The sequence below is a fragment of the Sebastes umbrosus genome, chromosome 14 (assembly GCF_015220745.1).
Source record: "Sebastes umbrosus isolate fSebUmb1 chromosome 14, fSebUmb1.pri, whole genome shotgun sequence".
Lineage (NCBI taxonomy): Eukaryota > Metazoa > Chordata > Actinopteri > Perciformes > Sebastidae > Sebastes > Sebastes umbrosus.
Window position 1 is genome coordinate 11,645,124 of NC_051282.1, and position 26,050 is coordinate 11,671,173.

General features: G+C 41.6%; 2 protein-coding genes across 3 annotated transcripts in view; one reads left to right on the forward strand and one right to left on the reverse strand.

The window, feature by feature from the left end:
* Nucleotides 1-48: 48 nt before the first annotated feature.
* LOC119501736 (retinal cone rhodopsin-sensitive cGMP 3',5'-cyclic phosphodiesterase subunit gamma-like) lies at nucleotides 49-2,239 on the reverse strand. The gene is made up of 3 exons (XM_037792314.1): nucleotides 2,082-2,239; nucleotides 685-842; nucleotides 49-602 (listed from the first exon to the last, which is right to left on the reverse strand). Exons 2-3 carry the CDS (start codon nucleotides 825-827, stop codon nucleotides 485-487), a joined length of 261 nt encoding a protein of 86 aa, XP_037648242.1. The 5' UTR covers nucleotides 828-842; nucleotides 2,082-2,239; the 3' UTR covers nucleotides 49-484.
* The window catches only part of LOC119501735 (matrix Gla protein), a 31,348-nt gene continuing 5,780 nt past the window's right edge, over nucleotides 483-26,050 (forward strand). For both annotated transcript variants that reach the window (XM_037792311.1, XM_037792312.1), the window contains exons 1-4: nucleotides 483-624; nucleotides 4,153-4,242; nucleotides 5,613-5,754; nucleotides 5,791-5,819. The gene's annotated coding sequence lies outside the window, so the exon portion shown is untranslated. The remainder of the gene's footprint in view (nucleotides 625-4,152; nucleotides 4,243-5,612; nucleotides 5,755-5,790; nucleotides 5,820-26,050) is intronic.

The following is a 26,050-nucleotide window of genomic DNA, read 5'->3' on the forward strand; positions in this document are numbered from 1 at the left end:
GGAAATACAAAAGGTGGGACGGGAGTCAAGGTCAAAAAGTTCAAACGCTGAGAACAAATTATTTACATTTTAATAGACAGCTAGAAGCAAATACAAGCTAGTCATAACTAGTGTTTTGCTTGCGTCCATTGCCGTGGAACAGGAGTGGCGGGGGGTGAGAGGGGAGTCCAAATGAGGAGGGGGGTAAGCTTTAAGTAAGGAGAAGACTATCATAGATGGATGAAGGGGAAAAGGTATGTGGAGTTCTTTTTCTCGTCTTCTCATTTCAAGTATATATATATATATAAACAGTATCGTATAATCATATAAAAACATTATTATGCTTCCTATCCACTTAGTGGAGTGCAGCATGAGGTAGATAGACGAGAGGGCATTAGGGGGTTTGCTGGCAGCCTTATCACGGCGTGCCGAGCCGGGGCGGAGAGAAGGCCGGGCGGAGAGGATTAGAGGTACAGGCAGGTCAGGAAGGCAGGAGGCAGCAGGTTTAGATGATGCCGTATTTGGCCAGATCGCTGAGCTCCATGTCGCCGAAGGCTTCCCATGGGCACACCACTGTGATGTCTGTGCCGAGACCCTCCATGCCTGGGATGTCGTCGCCAAAGCTGGAGGAGAGAAAACAGCGAGGTCAGTGGCCTGATTTCATTGTTTGCATTTATGTATAAATATAAATGTTTTTGTCTTTACCCCTTCTGGCCTGGCTTTGGGGCCTTGCTCTTGAATGTACGGGTCTGCCTCTGCTTGAACTTGGGTGGTCCCTTCTTGGGTGTGGTGGGGCCGGTCGATCCGCCGGGGGCCAGGGCGCTTCCCGCAGGGGGGTTGGCGTTCATTGCTGCTGAGGGTCTCTAAAAGACAAGAAGGAAAAAAAAGTGTCATCAGACACACAGAGATCACAGCTTCCTCTTGTGGCTTCCTCTTTTGTTTCTCTGCCCTCTTTCTCTCTGCTGCCCTCTGCTAATCCTGTTTCCTGCCAGCTCTCAATGCCAATCAGTGGAGATCATGCAGATTAGTTTAAACAACCAGATTAGCTCTAATCCCACTCTAATCCGCAGCGGACTAATTGCCCTTCTTGAACAACAGGGATGCCAAATGGGACCTCAGACTTTTCCATTAAGTCATCAATTTAGACACACATTCAACTGCTGCTGTTTGGTACTTTAGATATCTCATTTTAATTACTAAATTATTAACTATTCCAGTCAAAGAAATTCACTGATCACAGTGAATTTCTTTTCCTCTTGGGAGGCTGTATCAAAAACATTAGCCATGGTGGGGTTTTCTGTCCCTGTCTGTCCCTCTTGTCCTCATCCCCAACCTGATTTTAAGCAGTATCCTGCCCGAGCTCCTGCTTTCAACCTCCTTCCCCTGACTGCCGACGCTGGTAATCCTGTTAGGGCAATTTGACAGAGGTGGAAAACACCCTGCTCTGGCGCGTTATGTAACTCAAACATATGCGCCACCTGCAGCAGCAGCAGCAGCAGATCTAGGTTGCCTGTGGATCGGGTTACAAAGAGCATATTTATCTTCCTGCTCTCATGTGTAGAGATCTGTGGAGACGCTGCCCGACATGTTATCAGCCATCTGTTGCTGTGACTGTTGCCCCTGAAGTCAATCCTCTTTTCATCGGGCGTTAGAAAATACACACACCTGACCTCTCCTTTAAGTTTCTACTCATGTCTTTGAAGACTCTTTCTTTGTTGTTGTTTTAAACTATTGTATTTCTTAGTCACATCTGTACTTCAACCTACACTTTGCTCATTTTTTATCCACCTTTTTAGCTATTTAATGTGCCACATCAAACCACGTTGCTAGCACAGGATAAGACGAACATGTCATAGTTTTCAATCATTCATCTTCCTTGTATCAGTCTAGAGTTTTAGCCAGCGATGCACAAATGCATATCTACGTTAAAGCCATCCTAACCATCAAACTATCATCTGAATTCATGCATTGTCTACTAGTTCAGCGCTGACATGACTCATTTGATTTATAACCAGTCCACAAGTAGTTACTATTACCATGGGAATATTATAAAAGCTGCTAGACTATAATTAAAGGAGTCAAGTCAATGAGGTTTTTCTCACCTGTTGTCACAGATATCCCAAGAGGCTACCGCCGATCTCTGCTCTGAGAGATTGCTTCTTTGTTCTTCTTGAGTTTGTGAAGCGTGTTGTCCTCCTTGTGCTTTTATACCTCCATCTGTAATCTCCACGTCCTCCTCTTTCCAGTCACATGGGCCCTGGAAAAAGGTCAAACGTCTCCACCAAAGCCAGCATCTTCTCCCCCCTCCCACCCTACCTAACTCTAATTGTCCTTGTTCTCATCACCCCGCCCGCCGCAAACCTCCCTACCTGGGTAGACGGTGTCAAAGATCAATCTGGAAGGATTTGATCAGGCTTATCCCTCTAAACCTCAGCACGCCTGCATTCAGCTAAGCTGCGAGGAGACGACCTGCTGGTCGCGTTTCAGGTCCATGTGAGATGCTGTTTTCACGTGTTGGATGTTGGAGCCACCATTGAACAGTGGTCAACACTCTTATTAGATTACTTCCGTTATACAAAAGAATATAGTCTCTTTTGACTTTTAATTTGATAAATATTAAATGTTCAATAAAAGTAGCCTCTTCTTTCTGCAATATAAGTTGCGTCTTTGATTGTGAATTAGAGGACGTTTTAAGAAAGTGTTTTGATAAATCATTGCCTTAATCGGGTTTTGGCTCTGAGTCGAAGTGCCAAGCTGCATCTCTAGATGTGAAAGCGTTGTTATTGTTACACCAAAAAGTGTAGGTGACCTGCTTCTCCCTCCCCCATGATGCCAAACAATGTCAAACATCACATTTTTCTGTTCACTTTCAGCTTTAAGTAAGCTTATTTTCGAAGTATTTCTTCCAAATTCGAGTTGATTACATGTCTATTTGTGTCTGAGCTTCACAGCATGGGTTTTGCACCCGCATGTGGAAGGGCCAGTGGTGCAGTGATTAAACGGATTAACACCAGTCATCTAACTAGAAGTGCAAAATCAAACGCCACATGCACCTGGAGTTTTAGCAGGTCCAGTTGCCTTCGTCTTCAGGCCTCTAGATAGTTAGCTACTCCTTCCTTGAATGAGGTGAATGAAAATCCTCAAAAAACAGTATTTTTAACTTTCTTGCCAGTATTTAAGGAGAGGTAAAATAACGCGTTTAAAGGGGAGCACCACCTAAATGAAGTATTCCAATATATTATTTCCATGGCCTAGTAAAGTTCAATCAATATTTGTGAACATGAGCTCCTCTCTCTCTCAAAGCCAGAAACCAGAGAAGTAAGTCTCAAACTTGTGATGTCATCAGGGGAAAGTCTGGAGCTGCTCTATAGACAATGAATGGGAGACATTGCATGTTTGTTTTATTTTTTATACCCAAATTAGGTTTATTCTATTGTAGTGTTCACAGTTGTGAAACAGAAAATGTTCCCATATACTCATGACATTCCCCTGGGTGCTCTCAGTGTCATCTATAACACCTCAACCAATTCATCGTCTGTGGAGCAGCTCCACACGTTATACTTGATGACATCACAAGTTTGAGTTTTAGCACTCTAGTTTTTGGATTTGGGAGAGAGTTCATGTTAAATAATATTTTTTTTTAACTGTATTTGACCATAAGATCATGTATGAATTTTGAAAATTGGCGTAGTTCCCCTTTAAGATGTCAAATAATATTAAAATGTACCTCGCCTGATTGGTACAGTACATCTAAACTGGTGTGATATAATGATCGAAAGTTGTCTCTTAATGGTTTGGCCGCTGCGTGTGGAACATGTTGATCTAGAGGGAGGATCCCGGATTAGCTTGTTTGGATGCAGGACAAGTACCGAGAAACAGTCATGACACAACCACAGAGCGCTGATGGGAAGTTATGTAAGCAGGCATTTTAGTCTTCAAATTATCCAACAACCATTTTTTGAAACTCAAGAGACATTTACAGACTTAGAGACGTTAACACTAACTCACATAGACACAGGAAAAACTCCTCACAGAAGGCCTCAGTTTGTTCCTTTTTTCATTCTTTTGTTCTTCATGTCTTATATTCATGAATTAATTGATTTCTCCTCTCATTGCATTCTATCTTGAATTATTATCTTATATATTTTTGGATATATTCTATATGTTTTTAAGGGAGATGAAACCAAGGTGACAGCATCACATCAAACTACAAACGTGCTATAGCCTACTGTGTCGACACTGGACCTGAGAGATGACAAAAAGGTGAGGTGTGATATGATTTATATAAATAAATTGAATTGAATTGAATTATTTAGACACAGCGTTGCTGTAATTTAAATGCTAACGTCAGCATGCTACCATGTTCACAATGGAAATGCTAACATGCTAATGTTTAGCAGGTAGGCCTATAGCCTAATGTTTACCATGTTTGTTTAGTGTGTTAGCATGTTAACATTTGCTAAATGAAAAGTCAGAAGATCTCCAAAATCATTGGGATTCGTCTTCTGGGGAACATAAATGTCTGTACAAAATATCATGGCAATCTATTGAGGATATTTCAGTCTGGACGGAAGTGGGGGACCAACTAACTGACATTGCCAAAACTGTAACAAAATTAGCAACTTGTTTAGCAATGATCTCCATGAAATCCTTTCCAAAGGGTGATAGCATAATGCTCATAATTACAGCTACATCTTTAAAGTCACTACGAGGAACTTTAATTTTATGTTGATTTTTGCTGTCCCTGTGAACAAAAGCGGTAGTGTTTCTGACCTCCAGAGTCCCTTTAGATCAGTGATTCTCAAAGTGGGGTCCGGGGACCCCCAGGGGTCTGTGGAACTCTGTCAGGGGGTCCGTGAAATAATTTGCCATATATTAAATTTGTGCTGTATCATTAAAAAGTACACATCTACAGATGGGGACTATTTCCGCCAATAAAACATGCATATTGTGTGTCCATTACTCCCACCATGTTAGCTTTCGACCAATAGAAACTCTGAAATGATTGTGACACATTACGTCAAGTCATGAATCAGTCACTTTACTCAGGGCGCAACAAACTGTTCCTGCTGCTGCTTAGCGTGACTTATAAGCTGGCGAGCATGGAGAAATATATGAGTCAGTCCACATCGTCAAGTCACGCTAAGCCCAAACTAGCTAAATTGAGAAAATATGACGACAGTTATATCGAGTTTTGTTTTATTGAGAACACTGACGGGAGACCAAAATGCGTCGTGTGTTTTCAGGTGCTGGCGAGCGAAGCCATGAAGCAAGCCAAGCTAAAACTACATCTAATTACAAAACACCTGGAATATCAGGGCAAAACATAGTGATATTGACATGATTCAAACTGAAATGTGGTTCCGTTTATCACTACGAAACAGGTCTGAAGTATTTTGTTTGGAAAGTTTTAGAATAGTTCCAATGGCATCTAAGAGTACAAATGGCATAATGCTTAATCAGTGTTACAATTACGAGGGGGTTCTTGGCAAATCTTCTCCCTGTAAGGGGTCCCTGGCCCCAAAAAGTTTGAGAACCTTTTTTCGATAACCTTTCATTTTACTGCAACAGGGTCTGACAGTTTGCCCCTCGCAGTCCTGGCTCTGATTCTCCTGTGCCTCCGTCCCCTCCAGCGGGCCCAGCAAAACGCCCTAGGTCTCCAGCAGCATGGTGTGTGTGGCGCAGAGCTCTCTACTTCCCGCCGGAGCTCCGACTGCAGGTCTGGATCTGGGTCTGTCCACGGCGGGCTGTTCGCTGCCGGAGGCCCCACTGGAGGCCCCTCTGGGGGCCCCACTGGGGGCCCCACTGGAGTCTGAGCTGAAGGAGTTTCTGGTGAACCTGTAAGTCGTTTTGTCTGATTTTGTTTCATTAAGAATAACTACAGTACATAGAAAACGCCAATATTCTTGCTGATGGTCTTGTTTGCTTCTATAGGTCATAAAGAGGCATCAGTATTAAATTGAGAGTGTTTCATAACTAGTTAAAAGTTCTTTATAGTAACTTTAAGTGGCTCTAATCATACTTATTAAATATCTATTTAGTCATGTATTCTCTCCAACTGATTAACTCAAGTGTAATTGGAAGCAAGGGCCACTAAATGGTGATTAGAGTTATCTGTTTTTTTTAAATAATGATGAAAGTTAGTTGGTTTTCAAATTTCAAATATCCTTTTACAATGAAAACATACACTTATTTTGCGATTTTTTTTATCATTTCATATTGGTTTGGGATAGGGGTCTATCATATGCTGCACATTGATCGGCTGAGGTTTTGAGGGCAAGATGGGCATCTGGTCCCTAAAGCAGCCCAGGACAATGACTAAGCCTCTTAAACAGTATGTAGGCTGGAGGTAGGACGGAGCTGGCTTCTTTAAGTACACAGGCTGTTAATGTAAACTCTGGATTATCAGCCTATAGGTTGGGAACCACAGTTATGAGCAACAGGCCTGTTTCATCAATGTATTCACATCACAAATCTACTATACTTGCCAGTATGCTGAAAATGTTTATGGAGACTTTCCAGAAATACTTCTGTGGGTACAGTTAACTCACCTAAGCTTGTCGCCTCTTTAAGTATGCAGGCAGATAATTAGCATAATACTCCTCAGTAATGAACTGGGCTGAACTGTACCCTGTGCAGGGTCGAGTGTAGGTCAATATGTCAATCCTGGAGCCCACTCTTCTTATGTCGGCGTAGAACACGCTAATGCGTAGGCTACTAATTAGCTTAACAGAGGGACTCAGACTTGAAAAAGCAATATTACACAAGGGGTACTGGGTTTGTTCAGCTTCACAGGCAGCATATTACAGCTTGTCAAACATCAGCTAAGTACGACTTCAACAGACAAATCTGTTCTTTCATGAAGCTCATGAATCGCAGTGTTTGTGTGTGTGTTCAGAGGAAACCATACTCTTTTTACGTCCAAGCTTTCTGGCTCGAGGACCGTCATATACAGTGCAGGCATACAGTAGCCAACATATGTTCTTTTGAATGTATGGAGGTTTGCTTCCCACCCCGCAAAAAGCTCAAAGAGACCATGAGTGACTATTCTCGGCATATAAATGCACCTTTTTTTTTTTTTTTAAGCGTAAAGGGTCTAGACGGGACTGAACCACTGTCTCTACTGTCACTTTGGATTCAGATGCTGAACTCACGCTTTGTGTCCAAGACAAATTTATATGTGTAAATTCTAAGCCATCTCCTCCAAAAATAGGAAAATGTGACCATTAGCACAAGATTTAAAGATAGAATTAAGGTTTTAGGGAAGAGACCCCAGACACATTAAAATTCACTCAGCTTCAAGTCAACCCTTTACTGTGCTCTGATCCTCTCTGCACACACTAAGGGTGAAATGTAAACTGTATTTCCAGCAGCTTTGTATGGCTAAATAATGACCCATCTACAGTGTGGTTGATGATGTTTGTGGTTACAGTAGGATAGAGGAAATGGTCTTCATAAAGATAACTCTATTAAATTATGGGTGGAGAGAGATTGTATGTTCCAAACACTCATAACCCAATATTTCTGCACGCTGGTGGACTTGGGGGTGTGACTGCCCACCCTTGGTGCCCTCTTGAATTCCCCTGTGGTAGATAAAACACGATGCAATGCCCTTTAGGGTGCCCTTCCAGTAGAGGAAATGTGATGAAGTGACCTCTAGGGGGCCCTTAAATGGCGAAAACATGATAAAGTGCCCTCTAGGGTGCCCTTCCAATAGAGAAAGTATGATGAAGTGCCCTCTAGGGTGCCCTTCCAGTAGAGAAAATGTGATGAAGTGCCCTCCAGGGTGCCCTTCCAGTAGAGTAAATGTGATGAGGTGCCCTCTAGGGTGCCCTTCCAGTTGAGAAAATGTGATGAAGTGCCCTCTAGGGTGCCCTTCCACTAGAGAAAGTGTGATGAAGTGCCCTCTAGGGTGCCCTTCCAGTAGAGTAAATGTGATGAGGTGCCCTCTAGGGTGCCCTTCCAGTAGAGAAAATGTGATGAGGTGCCCTCTAGGGTGCCCTTCCAGTAGAGTAAATGTGATGAGGTGCCCTCTAGGGAGCCCTTCCAGTAGAGAAAACGTGATAAATGGCCTTAAAATTGAGAAGATGAGATGCAGTACCATATAGGTTGCTCTACAAGCTAGACCCCCACCGCATGCAGCTGGTGCCCCTCAGACAGCCTGAGCCCATCACTGTTTCTGCATGTATTTAGCCATATTGGAGAAAATACAGCAGAGAAGTGGATAATGCTGGAAGAGTGATTCGAGAGGTTTTAATGGATGTTTTGATACTTTTGTTCTAAGATGAAAACTTGACACCATTGGAACCTTTTTCAATGACCGAAACTACAAAGTTTTAACAGCCACCTTTCAAGCCTCCTTTGGGGGCTGAGTGTTAAAAATATCAGTTTAAATGTGTGTATAATGTAGCATAGACTAATAATAGTCTTGTGCATGAACCACACGTATCCTAACATGTCTGCACCATATGAATAGGGGCAAAGAGTTCAGACTGTCTGCTGGTAAATATGAGGTCAGATGGTGGTGGGCCAGTATTGGTGTTGACAGTTGTAGGACATGTTCAGAGAGTGCAAACAGCAGATCACATGCACACGGGACACTTCCTAATCCCATTTGAACACTTGCTGACGGGACATTGACAGCAATATTAACCTCTGACTTCACACTGCACACTCATACGCTAAGTCAGTGGTTCCCAGCCTTTTTTTTTTTTTTTCAGATACACGCCCACAGCCCAGTCAACTCAAGTAGTCCTTCAACAACACCTCCACCTCCACAACCATTTATCCATTAGGCTACATTTAGGTAATATTTCAGTGGGTACGTAATGTAATCGGTGTGTGCGCGACCACCGCGTAACACCGGTAACACAGACTACCTAGTACACGTCACATGTACGCAAATGTCACTACAGAAATTTAACTAGGAAAAACAAAACGCTGGTCTCCTGATTGAAAGTCCTGTGTTTGTTGGACCCGCCCGTCATAAGCAGTCTTTCTCCCTTTTTATTCTACGTCACTAGCTCTGAGCGTAGCATATTCACACGGATGCATTTTGCAGACAGTACAGACTACATGGCGTACAAATCGCCTAAAGCAAGAACGGCGTTCTTATTGCACGCTTTTGCCTTGAGCATTATCGTGTCATTCCTATGTCTTCCCCCTGGTTGGGAATCATTAGTGACACACTTCACAAGCCTACCTGTGATCACATGCATGCACACTACACAAACAGTTACTGTACATGTGTCACAGATGCATACTCTTGTGTCTGTGCTGTCTGTAAGTATTTTGTATGCAATTCAGTTTAGGCTGATCCCTCATACGGAGCTCCTGTTTCACATGAGACACCGCTGTGACTCTAGTAAGGAGGCTTTTAACCACATGAGATGGGAGCCTATCTCCCCTGCTGGCTGGCCCTGGATTCAGGATCTCCTGATCCTTCAGACAGACTCAACGATGAGGCTAGTCAAGCTTTTTTGGTCATGGCTCTGCAACTCTGAAACAAAGAGTCAGTAGTATCATCCTGTTCAATCTCTTCGTAAAAACTACTCATGTAAAGTTTCTTATTCTGTTTGATCTGCCAGATCTGTGATGTTTTTGTTTTTTTCCATTTGTTATGGCCTTGATGCCGCAATCTTCTATTTATTCTATTTCATATTTTCATATTGTGTACCTAGTTGTTATCCTGATCTATGTCATCTGCCACCTCTTTTATATCTCTTGATTAGGCTACTTTGTAACTGCTTTCAGATGCGCCGCATACATTATTCATAAGAGATCACCGCTGTTTCTGTTGCATTAATATTAGATATTAGAATCTTAACAACCCTGCTTTGTATTTTTACATAAGTCATTTTAATTTCAGTTCAGTCAGTATTCACGGGCCAATCCTCTCCCGTTCAATTGGGATTCCATGGCATGGCTCACAGAAATTCACTTCAAATGCAACTAATGATTTTACTCATTCATGCAAACACATTTTGCATTTCCATTTCCTATCTGCCACGCTTCTTTAAGCTTTGAAGTGCAAAATCCCTTCAGTTTTAGCCTAAATCTTTTACTTTCATGGCATCTAGCAAATTTATTTTATATAGGGATTTGCCTGTAGTAAATATAATCATTTTCTATTTGATTAATTTTAATTTTCCTCTTTAAAAACATTCCAATTTCTTCGTATTTCTCTGTTGATGAATAAGCATTAAATAAAAAGAACATGCTGGCATTGCCTGTAAAGTCATAGTGTTGACTTGTTAGCATATTGATTGAGGTACTTAGCTTTCAGCAACTTGTGGTTTTATTTTACCAGTTTACCTTGCAATAGAGACACATATTTTTACTGCAGTAATAAAAAGACGAGTTGTCCTTTTCATTGTTATGGCTAATCTCTATTTCTGTTCCTGGGATCGTTCCAGGGATGCTGGGAATTTTCCTTTGTGTGTGTCAGTGTTATGTAAGACTTTAAGAAGCCAGCGTGCTGAGCTAATTGGACACTGGGCAGAATTCTCTGAAGGGCAGATTGACCTGAATCTCATTTCATTGGCTTATGTCGCTTGTCGTCACGAGGCGTTCCTCAAAACATTTTCAGGAACTGTTTAAGTCTTGTTTTCCTCCTTTGCAGAGCGCAGGTTGTATTTCTATGTCTTCGTGTGTATCGTTTCTGTCAGCGTATTTGTCCATGACACAAAGCTGTCAGGTGAAAATCATATAGAAGACATTTATGAAGTTATTTATCGCAGGGAGAATTTCTGCAATTGCTGCAGTTGTGTTTGTTTGATTTTTGTGTAACGTTAACACACAAATGTCTCATCCATTAACATGCTGAAAATTGTCATTGAGAATTTGTTGCACTCCTATCCCAACCCGGTCTCATGAGAAAGCGTATAAATGGCACAACATTTTACACGGACAGTCCGCGTGTCATGAGGACTCATTTTAGCCATTCCGCATGTCATTTGTGCGCCACGAAACAAAACTATGTTAACGCCCGCAGTTAGGTTGAGGCAACAAAACCACTTATTTTAGGCAAAACTTCATGGATGGGCTTAAAATAAGTACGGAAACTAAGTAAAATACCTACGGAAACAGCGTAACATAACTACAGAAAACACGTCTCAAACGTAACTTACAAAACAAAACACCGTCTCCTGGTTGAAAGTTGTGTGTTTGTTGGACCCTTCCAACTCCCCACCCATCCACCCTCTCTCTTGCTTTTTATTTTGCGTAACTAGCTCTGAGCCTAGCATGTTTACGCAGATGCGTTTACATTGAACTCAGTACAGACTACTAGCTAAAGACCCAGCTCTTTCATGAACACCTCCGCACCTAATGACATTGATGTTATTGATGATATTGATGACGTTGTTGATGTTGTTAAAGCTTCAGTAGGCAGAATTTTTTTGGCATCATTGGGCAAAAATTACATAATAACCTTTCAGCATATTGTAATTCAAGTGAGTGCTCTGGGAGAAAACTAGACTTCTGCCCCTCATCATGGCTCTGTTTTCAGACTTTTAAAAGTGCTTGGTATTTCTTCAACTGATCTCAACATGGCTGGTGGGTCACAAACTTTCTCATTTTACAGCTAAACAGTACACTACAAGATGTTTGTGAAAACATTTGAGGCGAGAAATAGGCATTACAGTAACAGAATATTGATTCATATTTGCAAGTGATTGACAGCCGGCTCTCATAGATGGCAGCTGGACGGCAGACTCCCGATCAGTCTCATGCACTACTGTCAGGATATAGTGACCGTTATATAAAAATAACTAATTTTAATCATATTTGCTCCGTTTCTACCCACTGCAGCTTTAATGATGATGATGATGATGACAAAAAAATCTGCTTCTATACACCCTGTGCACTGCCTGTCGGCACCTGTGTCCGACCTTGAAGCTGCTGTTGGCACTTACTCACGTTGCTCCCTCCTATCTAGATCCTTGTTTGTGTTGTAAGAACTCTCAGATGTACGTCGCTTTGGACAAAAGCATCTGCTAAATGAAATTGTAGAATTGTACATGGCGTACAAATGACACTCCAAAAGCAAGAAAGGCATTCATATCACACGCTAAATGCTTTGCGCATTAACGTGGCATTCTTACACCTTTTTGTGCGAACGGGCTGCCTGTCCGCCAGAGGGGGAAAAAAATCAATCTTACCGTTTGACTCTCCTGTGTGCCCATGCATTTTACATACAGCTAAAGTGTTCTTCCCTGGCAGGCACTTTGCCAAACTATCCCACTTTTCTTCTGAAATTCCTCAGCAAGTCTCAAAGAATTGGGATTACGCTGCAGAAATGCAGAACTTCTCACAGAAGAGTCACAGCGAGGCCCCCTCTGCCATAAAATCCTGTTATTTTTCGCTTCACAGACCGAGGCGAGCTGTGAGCTACATGTGCAGCAGCAAGTGTGTGGGTGTGCAATTATTAATATGCCATATTTCATTTGAGGCAGGAATGAAAACATTGTGCAAAAGTAGAGGAAGGAGGCAGCGGACGACTTTGCTATCCTGCAGCCATTATAGCGAAATCAGAATATGAAACAGGAGAATAAACATTGAGATTCATGTTGTACAGCATACGCTGAATACTATTTGTTGAACCCCGACCTTGGCTTTGATGTTATATGAATCAGAAATTAAAGCAAGGACAAAATGAGAATTTCTTCAATGGAAAACGTGCGCCTCACTGATTGTACAGTGTTGCATCAAAATCCGTCCACACAACGACCGTTTTCATAAAGATGTAAAGATGAGTAGGCTGAACTGATGTGAGGTTGGACATGAAGGATGATTGGTTTCAGTCTCGGTGAGAAGAAAGCATGTTATTGTATGAAATTCAACACAGAGTATCACACAAACTTCAAGTAGTATAGAGAGACCGAGAGAAAACGGATGCAAATGTGACCTTGGCTTTGATGTGATAGAAATGATAGAGGAGAAGCAAGATAAGATAAGATAAGAAGCACTTTATTGTGTGTCACAAGTAACTAGAATTACACAAGTAATTTGTCTTTGACAGGCTCAACAATAAATAGATAAAACACATATAAGACATAGCCAAAACAGAGATACACACTTGCCCATAGGGCACGATATACAATTATAACTGACAAGAACAGTGTAAGAATAGACTGAAGTTAAGTATGTTGCCTATTTTAAACTGTTCAAGGTGATGATGGCAGTGGGAATGAAAGATCTTTTATGTGTATTTTTCCGGGCCAGCGGCACTCTGTAGCGGCGACCTGATGGAAGTATATACAGCTGTTTAGGATGCAGACTGAGAAGTCCAGAAATTTCTAGAACTATTTATATGTGAAAAACGTATAAGTATATATTATGTATAAAGCCTTTTGTGGCTCCAGAGGGAGCTGTGTGAAGTCTGATACATTGCCTCGGGTGATGTCACTTTAGTCAGCGGCAGTTGGGTTTGAAGACCACAAGTTTGAAAATGAAACAAATCTGGGGGTGTTGATTTAGAAAGAAGTGAGCTAACCAGACCTCTGTAGCTGCCCCTCATCTCTGCTTGAGGTTAGCAGCTCGAGGCTACATTAGCTGCTACTAGCATAACACACCTGAATCTCTGAACGAACCATCAGCGTTCGATTTGTGTCGCGGGTAACGTAGGTTTTGATATGGAGGAAGAATGCCAGCCCTGTCTCCTAAAAATGACGTTCCCCTACAACGAAACTGTTGTTGTGAACAATTGATTAATTTGTTACAATATATAACAGATCATTTGAAGAATACTTCTCCAAGTATTGTGCTTCTATAACATTGTCAGACTTGTATGTAATGTATTTCATACGTTGTTCTTCCATATCAAAACATTACCCACAATGCAATTCGACTGACGGTTCATTCAGAAATCCAGGTGTGTTATGCTAGTAGCGGCTAATGTAATCTCAAGCTGCTAGCCTCAACCGGGAGCAGCTACAGCAACCCTGTCTCCTACAAAATGACATTCCCATTCAACTAAACTGCATTAGTTGCAGTCACATTTGAAGAAGCAAAATAAATCAGAGCCTAAATTAAAGGCAGAAGCAAGACAAGTTATAATTACACATAACCACGCTATTATTAAAAACAAAGGTCTAGGAAAACAAGTAGCTCACTACAACTGAATAAAACGCCTTTCTGCAGATCTTTTGGCCTCATCAAATGCCATATACACACAAACTGCAAAGCAGTTTACAAAAACATGAGATTGAGGAGGGTTCTATACAGGTGAAGAGTCTCACTGAGGAGAGAAGCACACCAGAAAGATGAACTAACTAAACTAGGCTTACCCTGCCCTCCTCTTTGTTTAAAGATTAAATAATTTACTGAGCAGAGAGGAAGATAGTCGCAGGAGTGGATAGGTTTTCTTAACAAATATCAACATCATTATAAGTAACGGCTGTTTCATCTGTCTTCCTCAAAAGCTTCCCCGCCTCCTATGCATTTTTAATGACTTTAACCCCATAATAACAAATGAATCCGCTTTCCTCATTACTTACATTTGAATTGATTACTCCCTGAGGGACTGTGTATAGCTGCAGTGAGATACCATTTACACATAATGCTGAGGAACATCTGCATCATACGCATGAGGTGTGCATGAGGCTCAAAAAATGACTGCAAAGATACACACAATTACAACAAAGAGACAAAAAATGACTGCAAAGATACACACAATGACCTAAAAGATACAAAACATGACTACAAAGACACAAAATATAGCAACAAAGATACAAAAAATGACCACAAAGGGACCAAATTACAACAAAGGGACACATCATGACCACAACGACCACATTTGAATTGATTACTCCCTGAGGGACTGTGTATAGCTGCAGTGAGATACCATTTACACATAATGGTGAGGAACATCTGCATCATACGCATGAGGTGTGCATGAGGTTCGAGAAGGGGCCAAAATGTGTTCAGAGATAAGAGACAATCACTGAGAATAAACTTGACCTGACAAGGGATGCGTTCGTATTTTTTCATCCTCCTGAAAAACCTCTTTCACACTTCGGGATGCCCACGTTGTGATAGTAGTCGAGCCAACTGCTCAGAGTGGGTGTAGAGCAACGGAGAGAGGTTTAGAAAGCAAAACAGTGAAAGTGAGGTACAGTAGATTTGAAAAGAGAGGGAGCAGGGAGGTTGGGTGAGGCTGTAATCTGGGCTTTAAGGCTTCCATTGGTATTAAGGGAGGATACTTATTAGATTGGAAGCGGCGAGCGTTTTCTCTTCAGAGGGAGAGACTAATTGGATATCACCAAATCAGAGAGGCTGACGTTGTCATGACACAGGACAGGATAGAGAATGGATGACGCTCGCACGGGCTCCAAAGCAATGGAAACGGCATTAATGGCAATGAATAGAGTCTGAGGCAACCCAGAAACAGAAATACACACTAACATGCACGCACACACACTCATGGTTATGCTACTGTAGCACAAGTGCTTTATTTTATCACATATACACACACATATAAGGAGGAACATGTTTAGAGATTAATGTGCGTCTCTGTGTGTTGGCATGCGCAACACGTCAGGAGAATGAATGCTTTCGCTGTAATTAGGTTCCTCACTGCCTGCCTGCATATCACACAAATCTCAGGCATCGCGTGCAAATCAATCCACTACACTGCTGCAAAAAGCTGCGAGGCAACCAGGAGAAGAAGAAGAAGAAGGAAAAAAAAGGTGGGAGCAAAAGGGCAGAGCAGATAGAGGATGGATTCTGCGCGTCTGAATGCAGAAAGGAGCGCTAAAAGATTAAAGGAAGCAGGTTGAATTGAGGAGAAATGAGGAAGCAAAAAGGTTATTCAGCGTAGCAAGTGCTCAGAGACATCCCTCTGAGGCTTTTGCACACCAGGGGGAAATTAGTCCTTTGAGTTGATGTGATGTGATTTTACATTCGGTGGTGTCACGCAGCCGTGTTTTCAGTCTTATATCGCACGCTGTGAGACTAGAACGGCCCCCGCATCTCTGTTCCCTTTAATTTTACATTGTGCACATGTTTCCTGCGTTTGCCTGCAGAGCTTATAAATGCTGCATTCATTTCTGGATTGGAATGAAAAGGAATGATACATGAAAAGGAAAAGCTTATTCATGAATGTTTTTTATTTTATTTCCAAAAGCCTCATATTTACTGTATATATTAAAAAAAAGATAGGAAAAATTTGAAATTAAAAAGTTTCATTGCCCATCTGTCAATGCTATATACTGTATGTTTAGCATTAACAATAAATGTAATTAATTATTTTACTGCTCTAAACATCCTAGGAGCTTTTAACGGGAACATTGAACTAGTGTTCAACAGATTTTCAAAAAACACTATTACACTATTACAGTCCGTGCAGTTTTTGTCGCACAATGACTACAAAGAGACACTGAATGACTACAAAGTGTCACAAAATGACTACAAAGAGACACTAAATGACTACAAAGACACAAAATGACTACAAAGAGACACAAAATGACTTCAAAGATACACAAAATGACTTCAAAGAGACACAAAATGACTACAAAGAGACACAAAATGACTACAAAGAGACACTAAATGACTACAAAGACACAAAATGACTACAAAGAGACACTAAATGACTACAAAAGAGACACCAAATGACTACAAAGAGACACAAAATGACTTCAAAGAGACACAAAATGACTTCAAAGAGACACTTAATGACTACAAAGAGACACAAAATGACTTCAAAGAGACACACAGACTACTAAGAGACACAAAATGACAACATAGAGACACTAAATGACTATAGAGAGACACTAAATGACAACAGAGAGACACTAAATGACTACAAAGATACACTAAATGACTACAAAGAGACACTAAATGACTACAAAGAGACACAATGATTACTAAGAGACACAAAATTACTACAAAGAGACGAAAAATGCACTTATTAAGTAATTCATTATTTTACTCCTCTAAACATCCTGGGAGCTTTTAACAGGAACATCTGTTTGAACTTGTGTTAAACACATTTTCAAAAACACTATTTAGCTATATCAGCGCATGGTGTTTTTCTCTCACACCATAAATACCAGTGCCTATTTTTGCCGCATAACTTGATATACTGTTGATGAACACGATTAATGCTTATTTATATGTTTATGTCTTCGGTCGCAGACCATAAATTCACAATCTGTTCAGCTTCATTATTCAGTCCCATGTGTGCGTACAAGGCAGGATACGCCCTTGGCTAGCTAAACATCCCATTTCCAGCCCACAGTGTAGTAATGTACTCATTAATACTTAACAGAGTCTGTAACAATGCGATGCGGTGATTGCCGCTCTTAGGCAGCCATTAAAACCCAGGAAGCCGAGGCATACACATTATAGCTCCTATAGGTTGTGACAGGCTGTGAGATAATAAAATCGACAACATGTCGAGTATTTTAGAACAGAAAACAAACCCTGTGACCTCACAAAGCACACTTGGAGTTTAGTCCATGAAGGTGTCTCTCTAGCTCAACAAAAAGTTCTGCCTAGAAGAAGCCCCTGAAGAGTCTGAGAGTCTTTTAATACTGAGTGTGCCAACCAAATCCAACCCAATATTTGTTTTTGTTTTCAGAAGTCAGAGTGTCTCTCTTCATCTCCAGTGTGCAGTTCTTTTTTCAACCGACAGCAGAACACGATAGTTCTGCTTCACCTGCAAAATGTCACTGAGAGAGATTCAAAGTGACACAAAACGACAACAAAGATACACAAAATGATAACAGAGACAAAATGCATACAAAGATACACAATATGACAACAAAGAGACACAACATGACCATAAAGATACAAAAAATGACTACAAAGAGATACAAAACTACAGCAAAGATACACAAAACAACTAAAAAGAGACACAAAACAACCACAAAGACACACAAAATGAATACAAAGAGACACAAAATAGCTAGAGACGCAAAATGAACAAAAAGAAGCACAAAAGAAACAAACTGAAAAACGTAGCTCCCAAAAACGTGACATTAAAAAACATTTTTATAATGCCAAAACCTTCTACATCAGGCCTTCCATCCTGCGCTATAACTTCTGCAGCAAGAATTTGAGATCAATGTGTCCATGGGGACATTTTGCTGTATACTTGTACAGTTTGTTAAATGGCTCAGACATAAATCTGCTACAGTAGATTTAGTTTCAGGGAACTTTGACAGCCTCCTCTGCACCTAGATCCCAGCTGTAAGGCATGTGGAGCCAAGGTGGAAGTTTCACTTTAGTCCATCACCCACTCACACTGTTACAATGTGCAGACACATGGCAGCAAAGAAAGATGGAGTGCGAAAGAGGTCCTACAAAAAAACAGGGTGACAGAAGAGACATTAAGCTATAGAAGAGGAAACAGTGAGGGGAATAAAGAAGAGATGCTACAGCTTCCTACAAGAGTGAAGGGAGGTAAATCTTCCGACGGTGCTCGGAGAGAAGAGAGAAAAGAGGAGAAGAGATAAGGGAATAACACTCTCCCCTGTTACCACTGTCAGGGCTAATATCTCATTACCAGTCTTAGCTGGCGGCTCTCAGGCAGTCAGGGAGAGGTCAGGAAAGCTCCAGAGAGACAGGCTAACAGTGAGGCTCTCATTGAGCTTAATAGCATAAAAGTCCAGAGACATGGAAAGACTCAGAGGAGTGGTCTCGAAAGAGGATTCATGAGCAGATGCTTTTCATATAGCTAATTGTGGGAACTAAAGTATATGCAACCACTCGCATGAATATACCCATTCATATGTTGCTTTAAAATGAGCGGAAAAGCCAAAAATACATCAAGAAAATGGAGACTTCTCATGCCCACTGGTGTCTATCGTACTTTAAGGGACATGTTTGACATTTCATTTGGCAGGAGAACCGGTGCAAGAATACAGAAATTGAAGCTTTAAGTGAAGAGTTACTGCGTTGGCCACAGATCCGAGACCACAAGCAGGAGAAAGAGACAAACAGGGAAGCCAAGAAATCCAAATAAAGGAGTGGCCCTCATGAAGTATGAACTCACTCGTTTGGATAAGGGCTATATCTTCTAAACGATTACATATATACATGTATGCTTATATCAGTCAGTAAACAATAGCGTTTGTTAATGCATGCATGTTGGTGTCATTACCACTGGTAATCACTCCTTTACACCTGCAGGGGGCAGATGAGTCTCACTGTTGCAGCCATCCTGCAGGTGAAAATCTCTGCTTTAGTTTAGAGGTTGAAAGAGGACAGATGAGGTTTCACACCTCTGTATATCTGACCACAGCTCAGCATCACACAAACTCCATGCATACCAGAGTCAGCTATGAATAAAGTATGTGGTTTTGTGGGTATAGCGCTCCCTGTGTGTGGACTTCTAATCCTCTGCACAATATTATGTGGGCTTTAGCTGCAGTGGATAGAGGCTCCTCTGCTAAGGCCTGAGCTTATGCATAATTGCTTTAGTTATAATATATACCAATACATGTTGGTACAGACCACGCCATGCTATATTCCACTGTGTAAACCTGTAATTGATTTGGTTTACGACATACAGCCCACGTATTTATGCTATATCTGGTCAACTAGTTTCTATCTTTGACCTCAAGGGGGCAGACAAACTTGAAAACAAAGTCAACAACATAACTTGATATACAATCAGCTTATTAAAGCTAGGGTTGGTAATCTTCTTCAAATACAATTTTTGTTATATTATTGACTCATTTAATTTGAGAAATATTTGATTGACATGAGTTGTATTCAGTTGTGGTTAGGGATAACAAAGGACCTACTCACCTTGACGTCATCATCATTGACATGAGAATTTGTGTATTTGGTTGTCTGACTGCACTCTTTCGTGGTTTGCGACTATTTATCCAACATGTTATCTTTTGTTATTTGATGCAGATGTGAAGCCTTCCATGCTTACGATGTATTTTCTATTGTGCATAATCTTTTTACTCTTTTACACAGGTTTCTGGAAAGGTTGTGATTTGGGCTGGTTTTTATTGAATTGGGCGGATTTTAAGTCGTGATTGGGCTGGAAACTGTCTGATCTGGCAACATTGGCTATTTAATTGGAAACGATTTGGCAACACTGGGCTTGGTTTTTCGGTTGGATATGTTTTGAAATCTAGCATACTCTTGCTAGTTTCTTAAAAAGACCGACCCCAGCTTTAAGTGCTTATGTGCTGTGTTATGTTATGTACCTGACTAATGTCCAAAGTCCAATATTTATTGCCGTTTCAACTCATGACTGTTCACAGAGTCCGTCATGTTTCTCCACCATGTTTCTACAGTAGCCCAGAATGGGCGAACCAAACACTGGCCCGAGAGAACCTTTCACGTTTGTACGTTACCTGAAGGCCACCGTAGTTCTCCGACACGCTTGTAAAACTGCGGTAATGTGACCCGCAGAGAGCAAAACCGTGGTACCGCCAGCTGCCGTCTGACTTTCGTTGCTCCTAAAGTAGTATTATTATGGTAATGATGGCCAACATTTTTAAAGAAAATATGTCGAACTAATATTCGATTTATATTAAGTTCAACCGGTGAGGCTGCAGGAACCAACCTTGTACCAATTTCAAATGAATAAAACTTATTTTGGTCCCTGATCTCATCTCTAACTTACTAGTAAGGAACGGGCTACTCAAGATTATGCAACTTTATCATGACACGTCCTGCCTTGGTAATTCGGGGATGGAGGTCTTGTAGGTTTTTTTCTCTGAGACAGTGCTACCCTAAAATAAGATGACAGCTGAGAGAATGTGAGCCTGAAAGAAGCTGAAGGGGTTGTAGGGTGCAACTGGCTCCCTGTCACTCTGTACACTGGCTGCCTGCGTGTCACCACTCGGTTGCAGACGATGTGTTGGTTCGTCGCTCGGCCTGTTGTGTTAGTGGCTGCATACATGTGATTACGCTGACCGCTTTTGACAACCACAAAGGGAGAGAAAAGATAGAGGGCTGCAGAGAGATGAAAAAACTGGCAGATAAAGAGAGGGCGACACACACAAAGAGATGACAAGCTGAAATTTCAGTAGCAGAATATTGACAATATGACAGAGAAGAGCAAAATTACAAATTGTTTAGGACAGGTACTGTAGCAGCCTTTAAAGGAATACTTCACCCCCAACATGACAATTTGTATATCAATACCTCCCCCTGTGTTACCTTGAATTCTTGAAGAAAACTTTATTCCTCTCGCATGCCTCCACGGTGAACGGAAAATCCAGGAACAGAGAAGAGTCTTGATGAACTGAAGTAAATGGGGTCCACATTTAACAACAGCAAAACTATATCAAAACAGCCGTTTACAAACTCACACAACTCGTGCAGTATAATCCAAATCTCATTTATCCTGTCGTATGCTCACTACTTCTCAAAAACATGCATCTTTGCTAAAACCTTACTATTTAAAAAATCTTTGGACTTGCACGGACAAGTATCGCGCCTGCACAAGCGTGAGACTGTACACTGCAAAGTGTTTTAAATAGTAAGGTTTTAGCGAAGATGAATGTGTTTGGGAAGTACTAAGCATATGACTGGATAAATGAAACTTTTGCAGTACTATAGGAGAGGACACTGTAATTTGGGCTGGTAGTTGCTTGTAGACAAGAGATGGGGTGAAAAGGTCAGCTTAAATGAAGGCTGAGACACAGTCTCTGACCCCACCCGATGTTGGAGGGTTACAGCAGACGGCGCTGGAACTAAAGGGATGGTGTCCACTCAGATGCTTTCTGGGTGAACTCGGCCTGACAGAACTTTTTGGGTACGCTCGAATGAATGGTGGCCATTATAGACATATCTTTATTGTCGTATAAAATATATTTCGACCCAAGGCTGACTACAGACGCCCCGGTGAAACGAATCAATCATCTCCATGTTCTATGATCGTGTGCCAGCCTTTCGGCAAGTGCAGACAAGATTTTACTGCCCAAGTGTTGCACCCCAATGATATGACGCAATATGATGCTGTGACTTTTCCTCTATTTAAGCCTCATGGGATGGAGGAGAAATAACAAACAACCCTTAGTGACTACTCGCTGGGCTACTTAAACTCCCGTAGCTGGAGAGCCAACCACTAACACGATAGCCAGCAAGTGCTCGTCAGTTACAACAGCTCTCGGAGCGTCTCTCTATTGTATCTGTAGCCTATAGGGGGCCATTCCCCTGACATTTGTTCACCATTGTATACCATTTTTGTTTAATAAAAAGTTATTTCAGAGGAAATTAAAGGAGAAAATAAAGGTATCCAAACTCGTTAGATTGTTAGCTTAGCTTGGTCACTAAAGAGACGATACGTTAGGGTTCAGGTAACTGTCTGTAAACCATTCCTGGAGTAGTTTATACTCTGACAGAGGAGGTTAAATAAAAGTGCATGGTGCAACACAGCTAATAAGCTACGATAGCGTCCTCCATTTTGGACTGTCCGGCTCTCCGTTCTCTCAAAGGGTCGTGTCTTGAAGGTAACCTGCAAATTGCGAAATCTGATCTGAGATCTGTGAAAACTCTCGCAAGACTCGCTGCTCAACAACCTGTCCTAAACTTAACTATTCAATGAGATCAATGCCTGACCTTAACCATCTCGCAAGAGTTTCCCCAATTAGTGGGTTCCCTTGTAGACACTATCTAGCACTGTCAAGTCCGCTTGCTAGTGGTCAAAGGTGCAAATTTGCAAGTCCGAGTTCAACCACGTTAAGCTTGACGCGAACATTTTGTTCAGTTTGAAATGCTGGTGTGACCAGTTCACGGACACATAAACCCGTTTACATACTGTGTCTGGCTGCACAGTCAGCTTAAAGCTGTAACGTTTAAGTTTAGAATCCCAAAGAGAACCGGTGAGGAGTCCAAGACTTATGGGTTTGCATAATTGGCAGGAATACATAGCCAAGAGGAAAAGATGCAGAACAACAACGGACAACGACACTGTTGTGTTTGATGGAGAGAGTGGGCAAGTTGTTAAGATGTTACGATAGATAGAAGGAAAAGGAATGAGAGACTTTGCTAAAAAGGAAGATGGAGAGGAAAGGAGCCAGAAAGAGGAAAATAGAAGCTGTTTATAGATGAACAGATTGCTGCAGTTAGTGAGTTTGTGGCCGTGCATAACAATCACTGTGGGGATCTTGGTTCGTGGAAATTCCTCCACAGCAGAGCAATCTGCCGCGCTTTCATATAACTGCGTTCGTCTGCCTTTCATAAACGGAGTCCGCCGTCTGCGATGGCTTGTTTGTGCTGTCTGTTTGTGCTGTCTGTTTGCGAACGCTATCTGATGCGGTGCATTTATGTGTGTGAATGTGTGTGTGAGATTCCTGACAGGAGTAGGTGGGTGCTGGTCGCATGCCCTGCAGGTCAGTTTGTTAGAGTTGGCACCACAGAAGAGCAGTGGGCCACCAAAGCAAACAGCACATAAAAAGAAAAAGTTGGATAGTGCTCTTATGAGAAATAGAGGCAGATTATACTGAAACACGTACACACACACACACACACACACACACACACACACACGTGCAGCGTCTCCTGAATTGACCCCTATTATTAAAGCATTGATTGAAGACATACTTCAATAATCAAGTCTGTGTGTAAAATTGAACAGCTCACATGCCAAAGCCAAGCACATCCAAATCCTGGTAGGTTTATATGAAGACTTCTAGGTAGACGTAAAATAAGGTTAAAAACAACTATGCACCTGCGTGGGCTACAGATGAACGTAGAACAATCTTGTGAAACCAACCTCTCACTGAAGATTAAACCCAAAATCATGCAGGACTCAACCTGATGCCATTTTTCTCGCACTGAAGCAAATTATTTCCTAATTGGAATTATGTGTACTTATGTGATCTCTGTGTAATAACAGGTTGACTGCAGCAGTGGGAGATTAGAGGAGATGGAGGGAAAGAGGTGAGACGGTGCACAGCGTTCAGCAAGCTCGCTCGCTTATCCCCACCACCAATCAGCTTGACAGTTAGAAGATTTGTTTGGAGAGAAGGATACTCTGGATCATGAGAGTGTTTAAATATTATGAGTCATTTGTGGCTCGAGATCCAAAATCCACCTCTAAACCTCGATTCAGCCAGAGGAATTAGCAATCCAAATTTATTTCTACTCAGTCATGTAACAGCAGGAATTACGTTAATGAAATGATTGCCGGAGTAGAAGCTGTTCTTTATCATAAGCAACGTGCTCTGGTTAGCACTGCATTGTTACGTTTGAGGAACATAGGAAAATGTGGTTGATTTTAGGACTGATGGGCAAGATGCAAAGGTGCATGAATAAAAAAGCAAAGAAATTTAAAGGAATCGTTCAACATTTTTGGAAAAGTACAATTAGGTAAATATGAAGCTGCTGCCAGTTAGCTTAGTTTAGACTGCAAACAGGGGCAAACAGCTGGCCTGGCTCTGTTCAAAAGTGACAAAACCTACCAGCGGCAGGCAGCAACCTCAGGGTCTGAAAAATGAGGCCAATGCAGAAGTGCCTTAAACTTACATTCTTTCTAACAGCCAGCAGGGGGCGACTCCTCTGGTTGCAAAAAGAAGTCCGATTGTATATAAGTCTATGAGAAAATGACCCTACTTCTCACTTGATTTATTACCTCAGTAAACATTGTAAACATGAGTTCATGGTCTCAATCACTAGTTTCAAGTCTTCTTCAATACAGCATGATGTTCATTTAGTAAATGATGGTCCCATTTAGAGTCAGATAGACCATAAAGCAGGGTATGCTTTAGGGCGTGGCTACCTTGTGATTGACAGGTCGCTACCACGGCGTTGTCCGGTCTGGGAGTTAGCTGTGTTTTCGTCTTACAACTTTAACCCTTTCACAGTGTGTTTTCAGTTCATGAAAGTTAATTGTAAGATTGTGGGCGCCTAAATATGTCTTATTCAGCGTTCAGTTGTACTTAGCTCCACCCTCTGCTGCCAAAATGCCAAACTTGAGGCTTCAAAACGGCAGTCCACAAACCAATGGGTGATGTCACGGTGACTACCTGCACTTCCTATATACAGTCTATGACCAGCGGGGAGATTCTTTTTTCTTTTTTTGTGAAAGGTTCACGTGCCCGTCCCCACCTCAAGAATTTGTGTACAGTCCCTAATCAGCTGCTGGCTCCAGCTACATATTTACCGTCCAGACATGAGAGTGGTATTGACCTTCTCAACTAACTCTAGGCAAGAAAGCACCGAAGCGTATCTCCTAAAATGTTGAACCTAAAATTTCCACTCTAAGTTTAAGAGGTCAGTTTTGGTATCCAAGCATAGAGTATGTAGGCATGGAGGTAGGACCCGGATACATGATCGTTGTTCATCACATACTTACACTGTATGTGTGCCCTGGATTTTGTTAATCGGTGATGAGGCCTTGGAGAGACACCAAATGGAAAAAAGAACTGACGGGAAAAAAACTGCCTTTGGTTTCAAATGACTTCCCGACAAGAAAGATAATGAAACAATTTATCTCTGCGTGTGCAAATTCCACAGATTCAGATCAAATCAGTCAATAACAAACAAGCAGACTTGAAGATCCATGCCAGCGTTATGCAACAGTCATAAATCTGCACGATGACATGTCGACATTCATATGTTAAAATTCACAGCCGCAGGACAACAGGGCCATCAGAGGCTGAGCGAAGGAGGACAGTCCTGAGTAATGTCTGTCCTCTGTCCAGTCTGGCCATCCTCCTCCATCCCACAGACAGAGTTTACCTCACATGATGTTTTCTATCTGAGTCACTCACTCCTTAATGTTTCGGTCTACTGTTTTCAAATAGAATTCTTAAAAAGTGAATCACAGCAATGAGAAAATAAGACGTAAAAATAGGGGAAAAATATCTGGGCTTGCCAGTTTAGGGCTAAAAAACTTTGTTTGGGAGTTGTTGTTACATTACTGTTTGTCTGCGTTCTGACCTACAGCCACGGAGCAGCCACAGCTACACCTGTCCAACCACTGAGGGAAATACGAGCCTGCCCAGACAGGTTGCAATATGTGTTTTTGCAGACATTACTTGGGTAGTTTACACATTTGTGGTCATGCCCTCCTTATGAAATTCATGCACTTTCCCTCACTTTTTTTCGCATTAATTCTCCCGCCAAATGCTCATTCTTTCCTTCCATTCCTCTG